The 14156-nt window shown below is 34.8% G+C and overlaps 1 protein-coding gene across 2 annotated transcripts in view; it reads left to right on the top strand.

Annotated features, from left to right (window-relative positions):
• LOC119831315 (neuropeptide FF receptor 1-like) overlaps positions 1-9984 on the top strand; it is a 64206-nt gene extending 54222 nt beyond the window's left edge. For both annotated transcript variants that reach the window (XM_038354618.1, XM_038354617.1), the window contains exons 5-8: positions 3155-3260; positions 4217-4314; positions 8728-8896; positions 9626-9984. In XM_038354618.1, coding sequence (XP_038210546.1) covers positions 3155-3260; positions 4217-4314; positions 8728-8896; positions 9626-9840 — 588 coding nt within the window. In that variant the 3' untranslated portion in view covers positions 9841-9984. The remainder of the gene's footprint in view (positions 1-3154; positions 3261-4216; positions 4315-8727; positions 8897-9625) is intronic.
• Positions 9985-14156: the final 4172 nt, after the last annotated feature.

Here is a 14156-nt window from a genome sequence, read left to right as displayed (position 1 = left end):
AGTTTCGGATATAGCCACGGGTAGCGCTGACGGTAAATCAGTTTCTCCCCACCATGGCTTCGCACTGAGCGAATATGTGACGCAGGCATCCGCTAGGAAAGGATTTTGACATGTTGAAAATGTATTTGGCAACGCAGGCAAATTGCGGGAAACAGCTAGAGATTAATAATAATATGACTACTACTATACTACGACTATGAAACGAAAATTCAGGTTTAGTCCTGTATTTTTATCAAATAAAGTTGTTAAGGAAGTGGAATGAAGCGCGAAATAACTAAGTATTGATCAAAGTTTGTGCTCAGCTCTAATTGTATAGACGTACGAGTATAAAGCGAGCATTCGAACCACTTTTCAGTTGCTGATAGTTAATCCGATTATATATTGTTAGTTAGTTACAATGATTAACTCATGGAAGTTTATTTGGCGAGAAACTACGATAAGTAAGGACTTTAAAGTTTCATTTTGAACAGTCAGAATGTCATAGCTCGTTATTGCAAGGGATTCCTTGCATTTGCTATTGAAACAACTGGCTATTGCCCGCTTAATAAATTTTCATGGTACAAACTTCCATTTCTTTTTTAGTCCCTTAGGGGTAGAATTTATCAAAATCCTTTTTTAGAGGATGCATGCGTCATACCATCTATCTGTATGCCAAATTGCAGTCCGATCCGTTCAGTGGTTTGGGTTGTACGTTGATCGATTACTATGTCAGTCAGTCAGTCAGTCAGTCAGATCTTTTATCTTAAAGTCTATTACAAATTGTCCCTTATATTAAAAACTGCTTGCTTTCGTGTTGTGAATAAAAATATGTAAATAAAAAATGGTAAAATAATATAAAAGTAATGGTGAATGGTAAAATATGTTATGACGATTCAAAGGTGCTCTAGAAAAAGTCTAATTAAGTAAATAAATGTTAAGAGTTTCAGTTTGTAAAGAGGAAGGAAGGTTCGCTGTAGCTTCGTAGCTACGTAATATAGACATTAAGATTAGACGACATTACGGATCATTCGAATGGATTTTAATTTCAACTGATTGTTGGTCGTCATTTCCTCCAATTGCTTAGATGTTGTTAAGAAAAAAAGGAAACTAAGGAAAATGTTCGCATTCAAATTATCAAAGAATACGTAAGAACTTCGGTATCCATGTCTTATGTATATTTATTAAATTATTTCACCAACTCTATCGGATTATGGTTATTTCTTCGATTAGAGGTGTATTTTTACAACAATTTTATGATTTATCGGGGTTTAAATATTAAGTATAACCGCATACACAACAACACGTGTGCCATTAATACAATAGGATTTAGGAAATCCGTGGCGCGGTGGACTAATGAACGACAAACACGTTTCCCGCTGTTGACTTATTGTGACTGTGTGTGTGTGAGTTATAGCTGCACGGATCATTGGACAGTGCAGAGCTGCTTCGCTTAGAGCATAGACATTTCTAAACTTCATAGTAGAAATGTATTATACAACTCTATTGGGAATCGTGTTTACGTCAATTACTCTAATGAGCCTACAGATTACAGACTTACAATTTTAACGTTCCTTTTTCAAAGACTTGCGGTAACGTTTCTTGGAAATCATTAACTAACTTAGCAATTTACAAAATATCGATCGTGGCTCACATTTAGGTACATGTGTTTAATCATAATCAGTGTTTCAATTCAATTTTCTATTCAAGTTATTACTGTAAATTTTATAATGTCAAATGAAATACGTACTGTCAAACACTCGGACTTAGAGTTAGTTTATCGTAGGTTAGAACAACGAAGATTTAGTAGTTTAGGGAGCAGTTTTTAACCAACGCGTACACATTTTGTTGAAGTTTTCTAATTACCGATAGTTTAAGAACGAGTTTGATTGAATGTTTACGTTCTTCCTTGTGGCATTGACATGCGTTTTGGTACTGGTATATAACCGACGCAGGCTGCGCGTCAATATGGAATTATGTTATATAGGGTAATGCTATCTATTAGTATTACCCTGACTGAAGTTTAATTCCTTAGTCATACTTTCCGTTTCTGTAAGAAATTAGACAATTTAAACTTTTAACATATTGTTATTTTTTTTTTTTAATTCTGCTGATAATCAAGATGACTGATGTAAAATGCATTAACACAAGTTTTTGAAATCTATGTCAATTATAAGAGTAAATTGCAAATTATGGCAAATAAATATATCATCAGAGTCGATATTATTTATCGATATTATGAGAAGGTATGTATGTATAGTATACAAGCGCATTTACTACATTACCATAATGCTTATATAAATATAAAAATATAAGTGTTATTTAAGTGAAATCTCCGACTTATTAATTTGGACTAAAAGTTCGCATTCATCATTTAATTAGTACGACAACAAGCTTGTGAGCTTCTGATGAGAAGTCATAAATATTTTGCGACTGTATTGTCTCCGATATTGTACCGTAACGTTTCGAACAAAGGGGATTATGGCCCCAGCAATATTTATTACTAATTTCGATGTGAAACGTTGAACAAATATAATTCAATTGATACAATTGATGGCATTGTATTATTTAATATAGTTTTGTAATTTCCGCCTTTATTGAGTAGCTCGTATAAAACGATTGGAGTAATTTGAATAATTTATTTCGGAGCTGTTTATTTTGTTATAATTTCCTATATTGAAAAATAATTGTACAATTCAACGAACTTGCCCGATATGAAGTTCTATTGTACGATAGTCATGATCTAAGATATTCTTATAAATGAAACGAAACAAACATGTAATACACTATTTGTAGTCTAGGTTATTATACACTGATTGTTTCGTGCAATTTTTTTAATTTCGCACATCCTGTAGGATTTCCTCAAGGTCGGGCTAGCGAGTGTGTAAGAAAATTTGACTGAGGAATATAAGTATACTTAGAAAATACTTTCTACTTTATACTAGTCCTATCAAAATTATGAAAGGGAAATTTGTTATAATGTATGGACCTATGACTTTCAAGCGAGAGCCACTGAACGGATTTTGATGTTTGTACCAGAATAACACTTAACCTTGTACATTTTTGCCGTTGCCTTGACTAATTAACATACAGTCTATATTCTTAATTCAGATATAACTATAAAACTATAAGACTACATGGTTTTTTTACTAAATAAGTTATTGGACGGTCCTTTCAGGTGTGGGTGGAGCGGAGCGTGGAGTTTTGCACGGAGAAGTGGCCCGACTCAATACGGAAGGAGTTATACGGCACCTTCAGTTTCATCATCGTGTATGCGGTGCCAGGTCAGAGATGCTTTTATATTATAACTTTTGGACGCACTTTTGCGAAAAAAGTAAACTAATTTAACTCTTTAATTGATTCCTATATGCGAATGCGAAAAGGGGGTGAGCCCTTTTCCCTCAAAATTATTATAAATAGCATAGATTGACGACTGGAAAAAAGAAGTGGACTGGGAAGGGTGAGGAAAAGGAAACGGGCCTTTTTCTTTTCTATTGCCAAGCTCGGCCACACTACGTTTTATGTGTACGAGGAATCGCTTTCCCCATTTTTGCGTGTCTGTGTCACATGACAAAAAAAAATTCTTTAGTTGAGGTCAACATCACATAAACGAAATGTATCAGTAATCGATTAAGAAACCACAAGAATAAAAAAATTACACCAGTCCGAGTTATATCAGGCCAACAAATAATATATTTGAAGTTAACAACCCGAACATAGCGGAGAAGTATGTTAATTTATTTTATGAGGGACATATAGGAAATCCGATATGTAAGGCACGTTGTCCAATGGGGGCCATTGGGGCAGTGTGTCGAGATTTAGGTGACACGGGTTAAAACGATTTTATTTTATTTTTGTGTGCAAGATTGTACGCACCTGCTAAACCAATTTATCTATAAGTATAAATTAAACACTTTGCCAATTGCCAATCAAACTAAATCAAGAAAATAATTTTTGACGAAAAACTTTAATATAACTGTAGTAGCTGACGAAACAATCACTTCAAAACAAAATTATAATAAAATTTAAGTTATTAACACGATAATTCAATTCAGAGTTAAAAGCGTGGGGTGCATTTTACTGTAGGTCATAACTATCCTCTCATAGACAGTTGCCAAGTGTAAAAAATAGGGAAAGCTTAAAAGCAAAGACATCAATTGGCGTGCTCTTTAGTTTTTGCGCAATATTGTTGGTTTGTTAACCGAAGCCTGGTAGTGAGAGTTCGCGCGTGGCGTTGCAGGGTGCGTGGTGGTGGTGTCGTACGCGCTGATGGGGCGCCGGCTCTGCTCCGTGCTGCCGCCCTGCGACCTCGCCGACGGCGGCGCCGCCTCGCACCAGGTGAGTGTACGCGTTGTTGCTATTGTATGCGCTAAATGCGATCCAACTAACAATAGAATCGCTTCTGCGCCGTATTGTCGCGTCCATGCCATTAGTTCATAAGAATTAATAATAATGTATTATATGATTAAATTGATTTATGTTATTGAACAATATTTGTTTGACATTATAATCTCAATATATTCTGAGTTATAAGTTTATAAGTTTGTAACTAGTTTGACTGTAATGCAAATGAGACTCCAAATAAATAATAGACATGCAAAGGTACGAAGTAATTATGACAATATCGTAGCGCTAGCAAAACTCACCGATAGTTGCCAACCTTGTGGCTGTCTTCATGAATATTTAATGACAGTTCAAACTCTCTAAGGAACCACTTGCTATTCGACTTTTAACCGAGTCACTGATTTCATTTAAAACTTTATGACTAGTGTTGTTGATGGGTAATTGAAAGAGCGTTACGTGATGAACACAATGAAACATAGTTACAGTTGTTAGTGGTTGACTGCTGCCTATATTGCGTGGCTTGTATTGTACTTTCAACTGACATTTTTATCACACTTGTTTAAAATAATAAATGCTCACTGTTGCTATAGATATATATTGATTGTATTTGTTGTTAATTTTCCCAAATAAATCTCAAACTAAAATATTTATTCATTTAATTTGACTTCTTCTAAAAGAACAAATAAGTGATATCGATATGGTGTACCTATCTATAAACTATTACTAGGAAATTATATTTTTTATTCGGAGCAGAAAAAAATACGTAATATCATTAGATTAGTTCAAATGGCGCACGTTTCAGTCTTTTAAAGGTTGAAAGATGCAGTTTCTCAAGCGATATCGCCAAGGGGCTGGATAATTATGCGAGAAATCGTTCACCATGAAACTGAAGAAAAAGCTTTCACGGCTTAATTTAAGAAGCTTTTTATTTGAATAAATTTTCTTGTGCAAATATTCTCAAAGATCGTAAGCGCGAGGCCAAGGTGAACTTTTCGTAATAAGGGAATGGAGATTGAATATACAAGCTGTGCCCCGCGGTTTCACTCGAGTAAAAAATATAACAAATCTAAATAAACTCATTTAAACTTAGCCTGATATTGTAGTTATCGTACTTTTTTGATTTGGTTTCGAAAAAAAAAGTTACTTAATAATCTTTATTCGTGCGTAGAGGCTTGTGCAAGGATGTCTCCCTGGAGCCGATGGTAACCCGCCCTATTGAAATTATTAATTACTAGCTACGCCCCATGGTTTCACCCGCGTAAGTCTGTATCCTGTAGGAATATCGAGATAAAAAGTAGCCTTTATGTTATTCCAGTTGTCCAGCCATCCACAAAACAAAACAACATCAAATTTCATTGCAATCGGTTCAGAAGTGTTTGCGTGAAAGAGTAACAAACACACACACATCCTTACAAACTTTCGCATTTATAATATTAGTAGGATACTAGCTTTTGCCTGCGGCTTCGCACGTTATTATACCTATATAAACCTTCCTCTATGAATCACTCTATCCATAAAACACCTCATCATTCCTTGTGTAGTTTTAAAGATTTAAGCTTACAAAGCGACATAGGGACAGTGAAAGCGACTTTGCTTTGTACTATTTTGTGATTATTTATATCCTGTTGAGAACACTGTCAGGGAGAGTTGTGTCTGGGATATGAAACATGCTCTCTTTATGATAAATAATATGTATATGTATAATTAATAAATTACACAAGTAGGTTCATACAAATATTTTTCTACTTAAATACACAGACTTATATTAATTATCTTGAAAATAGACTGTTACAGGGGACGTAATATACTTTAAGAGAGATTATCCTAGCGATATTGGATACTTTAATACGAGCTCACGTATCTGATGTCCTTGGGGTTTTATTCCATTTCTAAAATTGTTCAAATAAAATAAAATAACCTAATATATAACAAACACTGACAATTAATTTTTTCTTCTTTATTCATTTCCTTTATCCTTTTTTTTTCTTTAACTATTTCTAAAGTGCCTACTATCATAATCAGTTTATCGACCGCTATTACCTATATTTAGAAGTTTGTTGTACATCATAATTTATACTAATATTCTAAATATATTGTGGGAGTCGAGCACGCTTAGGCACGAATTGGGCCAGCTCGCACCGGGGAAGTACCACACCCCCACAGAAAACCGACGTGAAATAGTGGCATGCCACTATGTTTCGTACGATGAGTGGGGGAGCCGGAGGCCCGTTTCCTTTTCCTCACCCGTCCCAGTCCATTCCTTCTTTCCAGTCGTTAATCCATTCCTTTTCCCTTACCCCAAAAAAGCGGGCAGCGCATTCGCAGAGGGAATGTTCATGGGCGGTGGTGATCGCTTACCATCAGGCGAACCACCAGCTCAGTTGCCCGCTATGACATAAAAAAAATGTGAAAGTTTGTTTGTTTGGATGTTTGTCCGTCAATCACATTAAAACTAGTGAACGGATGTTGATGAAATTTGGTATACAGACAGGGATAGTGGTATACAGTAGGGTAAATTATATCCCGATTTTTTTATTAAAGCGTAAGAAATTAATTTGAATGTGATAACAGCGAGCCTGCTGCGATTTTACACAACTGCCTAATTGTTGAAGTCAGTCGATATCAGATCATAGCCAGATACAAAACCCATCAACAGAGTGAGGCTGTTGTAGAGGCTGAGGCAACGTTTTATTGGTTTCGACTACTAAATTACTTTTGACAGGTTATGTAAAATATGTTTCATACACCAAAATATTAAGACGTTCCATCCCATTGCTAACAAGGATTTAATATCCTAGGACGTATCTTGGAAGTATATGTCAACAGGATGTATATTTTGTTATAAATGTGAATATTATTATTCAATACATGGATATATCTTGACAAAGGCATTGGTCATTACATGGTGTTGAATTAGTTACTATCATAGTTTTTACTCCGTTTTATTTTATTCAAAATCTCTATTTTCCGGAATAAATATATAAGTTCATTGTAAAGAAGGTATAAGATGAGAAATTTTTAAAGACTATAAAAAAAAATTTAACGAGGCGGGAATCGAAACCGCCTTATATTTCGCCTCGTGATCATTTTTTTCTATTTGTGATAAAGCAGTGGTGGCTCAGTGGTGAGAACCACGGACTTCAAAATCGATAAGTCGGGGTGCGAGACCGGGCGAGCGTGCAGGAAATAAATTGATTTTTCAATTTATCATCTATACACATCACCACTGCTTAAAACGGTGAAGGAAAACATCGTGAGGAAACCGGCATGTCAAAGAATCAAAAGTTCGACGTCATGTGACATCTGCCAACCCGCACTTGGTCAGCGTGGTGGATTATGACCTGAGCCCTCATAGGAAGCCTGTGTCCCAGCAGTGGGAACATATATGGGCTGATCATAATGATCAAATGATTTTCTTTATAAAACAAAAAAAACTTAACTTATTACTAACTAAACGTTTAAAATAGTGCAAGAATTATTTTTCTTGTTATGAAATATATTCGAGAGGCTTGCTGTAGCAATATTTGTGTTTCGGTCAGAGGCGCATTGCAGCATCTGCTCGTATTTGGTCTGCAACTGTTACATGATACATTTTACAATCACTTCTCTTCATTCATCGATTAGGACCCTTACACACGAGCATAAATAACGTCGTGATTTAATTTATGCGGATAAACATTCGCTCACGACGTAAATTATTATGGCATTTATGTAAAAGTCGGCGTTTTAGCGCCAATGGGTTAAGGAAAGGGAAATAAATCCCTGCTGTTGACCCTATAAGTATCATAAAGACACATAATTTATTTATGGAGTTGGTCAACCAAGGTACAGTGATTCTTAAATATAAATATTATATAACAAATATAAAAATGCGAAAAATAACAAATAATTAATGATAACAAATGTAGGGTTATTGTAAATTATATGTATTTCAAAGAAAATCGATTCAAATGGGATCGAGAGTTCACAAAAAACATGTATTGAAGTATATTCAATACATATCTCTATTCCCTGCTTCATCTAGACCGCAGATTAAAGATAAAAAATAAAATGTACGGTAACTTTTAAATAATCATAAAAGGTTGCGAGCAAAGCTTATTCTAAATACATTTTTCATGAAGCGGTCATATTTAAAAAGTTTTTACATCCCGTCCACTGTCCAGCCAGTACAGCAGTCCAGCTACAAGAGGGGAGATATGAAAGTTTATAATTGTTTTATTGTGTTGAATTGAAATCAGTTAATTTATTTTTCTATATTATTGAAAGTTCGTTAATCTGCGTTGCTTATTACACGAGTTTCTATCTGTGAGAGCTTAATTCATTAATATGGATGTTTTTGATATGGTCTATCTATTAAGTATCGACTGAGTATGTCGTGGTGTGCATGTGGGATGTGGGGCTTTGCAGCGGGTGCGGCTGGTGCGCGAGCGCAAGCGCGTGGCGCTGATCCTGCTGCTGCTGGCCGTGCTGTTCGCGCTGTGCTGGCTGCCCTACCACATCCTGCAGCTGCTGCTCGACGTGGCCGCTGTGCGCCCCGACCGCGTCGCGCCGCTGCTGCCCTACGCGCTGCTGGCGGGTGAGTGTGTCGGGGCCGGGTGTCGGGTGACGGGTGTCGGGTGTCGGGTGTCACTAATATATGAAACGAATAGTAGTTTTTGTTCAGTGTTTGATTCTGGTTCTTCAACTAACTAATTATATAAACACTTTACAGGGTATCCCACTGATGGTGTACTATGCTAGACGAGACTTGTAGTACTTAATGCGCTATTCTTAAAAGTACTTGTAGAAATATCTGATAATTTTTTTTATTTCCAATTAGATAAATTGTTAAAACTCTATTTGTACACCCCTAATTGACCACCCAACCACTTTTTCCACCCGCACTCACACTTACGTTTAAGATTATAGACAGGCTCCATGTCCACTTTAGCGAAGCGGTACATACCGACTGAGCGAAGCTAGCGATGTAAACATAGATTTTAGGAAAAATCAAATAATAAATTTTATACGTTTTGTTGTTAAAGTATTTTTTCCATAATTAACGCTTACAAAACTATAAGTACCATTGAGTATTGTACGCCATGAGTAGGGCACTCTGTATTGTATTCATAAAAAATAAAGCTTTCATGCTATACATTTGTTGAGCAACGTTTTAGCGCGCGTTATCAGCCCTGCAACACCAGTGTTGCGAGCGACATATCTGTATAATATCGAACCAACATAATTGCTAAACAAATGTTTGTTATAAACACACGAGCTATAACAGCTAATATAAGTGTGTGCGCGTGTGTGGCGCGTGGCGCAGGGCACGCCAACTCGGCCATCAACCCGCTGGTGTACTGCCTGATGACGCGCAACTTCCGCCGCTCGCTGCGCAAGCTGCTCTGCGCAGACGCCGGTAACGCACACTCTACTACTCATTTCCACGTAAGTCCACCTTACTACGCTAAATTTTGTTTTACACGCACTTGTGTATTATCTTTTTTGTTTATATCATCTTTGTGTTTTATGGTGTTGTAGCGTTTGGTTGGCTATTTTCATTTGTCATGTACATTTTGCTTTTTCGTTATTTAGCTCATCATCTATTTGATTGCTTACTTAAATACCTCGTTATCATGCGCTGAACGTTGATTAAGCAGTTTTACATAGTCTAGACAAATGACATGTGCTTATAGTCTATTCAATTACAAGAAATATTAACACATTAGCAATTTCGTTCGAAAGATGGCGATAGCGACGTCTTAGTACTGAAGATTCAAAATAAACTCTTTTTTATTTTTAATCTTTAGTACTTTTTTCGTACAATTTTCTTTCGTTTATCTTTCCTTATCTTTTCGAACGGTTTCAAAATGAATTAGACGAGAAGCATTCATCATTCCTTCAGGCCTGCATGTTTTAAGTTTTGGGTATACAGAATCCCTAAACATTGACCGGGCTGAAATTGGCATTACTACAGAATAATAAGTACAATCACTATCATACCTCATTATTATATTGTATGTATTGAACTCATATAAAACAGTAGTCTTACAATTGCGCTAAAGCGCGTCAGGAGCTAGCCGAAAAAATATATTCGTATTAATGTGTATACACAAATATATGTCGCAGACATTGTATAATTTCGCCGTCTACAAACGGCATCGTCAGTCTATTTCTAGGTAATTGAAAATACGACATAACTAACCTAACCCACTTCTTCAACTAAACCACTTTCTCAAAGGCCGGCATTACATTTCTGAAGAAACAAAAAAAAAATTACCAAACATTTCTTACGCCTTTTGTAAACGGTGAGGTAGCACAATTAGCCTGCGACATATATAAGGTGAATGACGAGCCGGTGTCGCGGCGGCAGGGCGGGCGGCTCGCGTGTAACACGTGGAGCGCGCGCACCACGCTCACGGGCCGCTCGTCGCGCTCCACGCGCTCCAGCCGCTGCAGCCGCGGCGCGCGCCGCAACCCGGAGTACCTCTAACGCGCGCTGCTCCATACACCGCCGTATGTCATAGCGGACAACTGAGCTTGTGGTTCGACTGAAGGCGATACCACCGCCCATGAACAGAGCAGAGGTAGAGTTTCTGCGGATGCGCTGCCCGCTTTTAAGGGGTAAGGGAAAAGGAAGGGATTGACGGCTGGAAAGAAGAAAGGACTGGGACGGGTGAGGAAAAGGAAACGGGCCTCCGGCTCCGGGTTTCTAAATACTGACGACGTACGAATTGCACAAATCTTCTGCTATAAATAATATATTATAATACTTAAAAAAAACTAAAAAACACGCTTTTATCATATTTTGCAAATTGAAAAATGGAATAATTTTATCAAATTAGTGTATTGTCATCGGTCCTCAATAAATCTACAAAGTTTGAACGAATCTGGCCGTTTAAAGTGCTTCAGGAAGTTTTGCTAGTATTTTTATGTTAATAAAAATTGTTCTTTAAATTCAACTTTAGCTTATTTTTTATTTTCATCAATCGGACAAATTCCAAGATTACTCCAGTGATGTGCTTATAGTAGATAAATTATTATTATTAATTATTTTGTATGAAAATACGTGCATTATGTAAATTTATGTGTATGTTACGTTAAATGTATTATATTTTATGAAAAGGGGGATTTATTTGTAATATGGAAGTTATTTAAGAAACTATTATAAATTTCGCAATTCCTTAAAGTTACGTGTAAAAAATAGAAGTACCTAATATAAGTTGATGTGCTCATTTTATAGTCTATCTATTGTATTAATAGTTGTAAATATTAGTTTAAAATTTATAATTAAAGGAAGAGAATATAATATTTTTGCTTAGAGTTGAACGTATCGAAGTGGAGTGAATACAACGATGCTCATCTTAACAAGGGAGTATAAAATATGTTAATTGAACTGTATAAAGCAGTAATGGACACTGTAATTTTATATTAGGATATTATAATGCACAAGTAAATTAGTAGATTATAGTTTACGAAATGCTGACTTATAAGTTATACGTAGTTTTAACAGTATTAATATGGAAATTAATATAAAACTATGTTAACTCTAATGTAATCGGTTTCTATTGATGTCTTTAGAGTACTTTTTATATTTGTATATTTGTAAAGTAAGAAAGAATTCGTAACAAATGATCTAGTCGTGTTCTTAGTTATTCGATGAAACTACGTTCTTAGAAATAATTATTCATTTTGTAATAAACTATAATTAAAATTAAGATTTTTGTATTTGCATTTCAAGACACAATTTAATTAGATATTTTAATGCTCGGTAGTAAAAAAAATTAAACCGATGTCTCAAAAAAGGTACCCAACTACAAAGTTATTACTTTTGAGTTTGGTTACATATAATCTGTGGTTTGGTAATTCAAAGGTCTGTCATTAGTAACAAAAAATAATTTTTAACATAGAGTATACAATACATATAGTTTTTTTATAAATATCTGTAACGATTTAAGAGGTTACTTTATAGAGTAAAGAAACAACTACGCTGTGAAAAAATTATTTACTAGAACTGCTAGTATAGTGCTACTTATATTCGGTTTATTATTTTTAATTCCGGTAAAATATTAAATGAAGGCGGTTTGTAATTACTTATTATGAAAAAATGTATTGGAGCGACTTCAGCAAGTGCGAGTGAGCTAATTTGTAATATATGATATACAATGATATTTATTGAAATAAACGATGAGTGAGAATATAACCATTTATTTATTATCCAAATGTACACATTTTTTATGTATGGATGCCAGAGTACTCGAAAAATCAAATCAAATCAAAAACTATTTATTTTCCACCTTTACAAGAAGAGAACAAGAAGAAGGCGGTCTTATCGCTTTAGCAGCGATGTCTTCCAGACAACCTGGTGGACAAGGAAGTGTATATTAATATAAAACAGTACTCCGTTGTACTTAACAAGATTTTGTACTCGAATTTGTACTTTTAAATATTTTTACAGGTTATCTATAATACTTCTATCTACACTAATGTCATAAAAATAAACCTTTCGTATTATTGTATTTGCCAAAAGTTCTTTCTCAATTAGAAAGCAATTTCACTGAACGACACAGGCTATAACCCTTGGAATACGGGCGAGGCCGGGGCGAACAGCTAGCATTAGGTATATTATGAATGATAGGAAATTGAATACATTGTAATCTTATGAACAACAGGTCCATTTACAAGTTGGATTTGTGAGTACGTGATAACTTTACAAGCATGCGAGGCCTACAGTCAATGCCAGCTTTGACTTGCCTCTTATTTTTTCTTTTAAAAGTGTTAACAGTCAGTTGTTTAAAATTAAAATCACTAGTAAATTCTTCATAGAAATAACGACATCTAGTCACCAGAACCTTAATAATCCGTGAGTGAAACCAAAGTTCAAGCATTTGTAGATAGATGGCTCGACTAAACCAATCAACAACCCAAACATTATTCGCAAATACCAAAATATGTAACGTTATCTACGTATGTTAAAGGGATTTTATCTTTATTACAAGATTAATTCATTTAAAGTTTGCATATTTTGAAGTAAAAATGATTTAACCAAGTGATAAATAATGTATATACACGTACGTATTACATTCGTGGATAATACTCATCATTATTAATGAATTATATTCATTCATAAATCATAATACTTGAAATATTAATTAATCACTGTGTCTGACGCTTCCACATTTATAATTCAGGTTCTCATTTACGGACAATAGACAAGAATTTTCATATTATAACAAATAATTGTCGGTAAATCTCTACTTAAAATTATGAATGCTAAAGTATCTCTTCTTGAAGCTTAAATCATCGAAACAGTTTGGATAAGATTCCGTATTAATATACTACTGCTCGTTACCCGAGAAAGGATATTGTATAGTTTTTATCCCAAAATTTCCGTCTTATCTTTTTTTTTTTGTAATCTAGTTATAAAGCCCTAACCTGTAGGTAATAAATAACCTACATCAAATCAATAAAACATACTGTCGTATGTTAACAATATATTATACGATAAAAGCAAAATTTAACAGGAAAGTATCTCAGTTTGTAGCGTATTCAATTTATGTGAAATTTTTCGGATACATGTTGATTCATAGGAGAGCCTTTATACTTATACGAAAGTGATTCTATGAATGTTTAAAAAAACATTGATTTTATTAGATTCCATTAGTAGTAAGTTCCAACGAACGTTTTAGAAAATGGTCATCAATAAATAGCACAGACATTTAATTGCTAAAGCTATAAAAAATCATAACATGACATTTGTATTGAGTTTCCAATTACAAATACAGTTTAAACATATCTTACCATATTAAGATATAAATCCGTCATTATAACCTCAAAGAGAAACTCATATTAGGATT

This window comes from Zerene cesonia, chromosome 13 (assembly GCF_012273895.1).
Source record: "Zerene cesonia ecotype Mississippi chromosome 13, Zerene_cesonia_1.1, whole genome shotgun sequence".
NCBI lineage: Eukaryota > Metazoa > Arthropoda > Insecta > Lepidoptera > Pieridae > Zerene > Zerene cesonia.
Note: the sequence above shows the minus strand (reverse complement) of the source record. Positions and strands in the feature narration are given on the sequence as shown.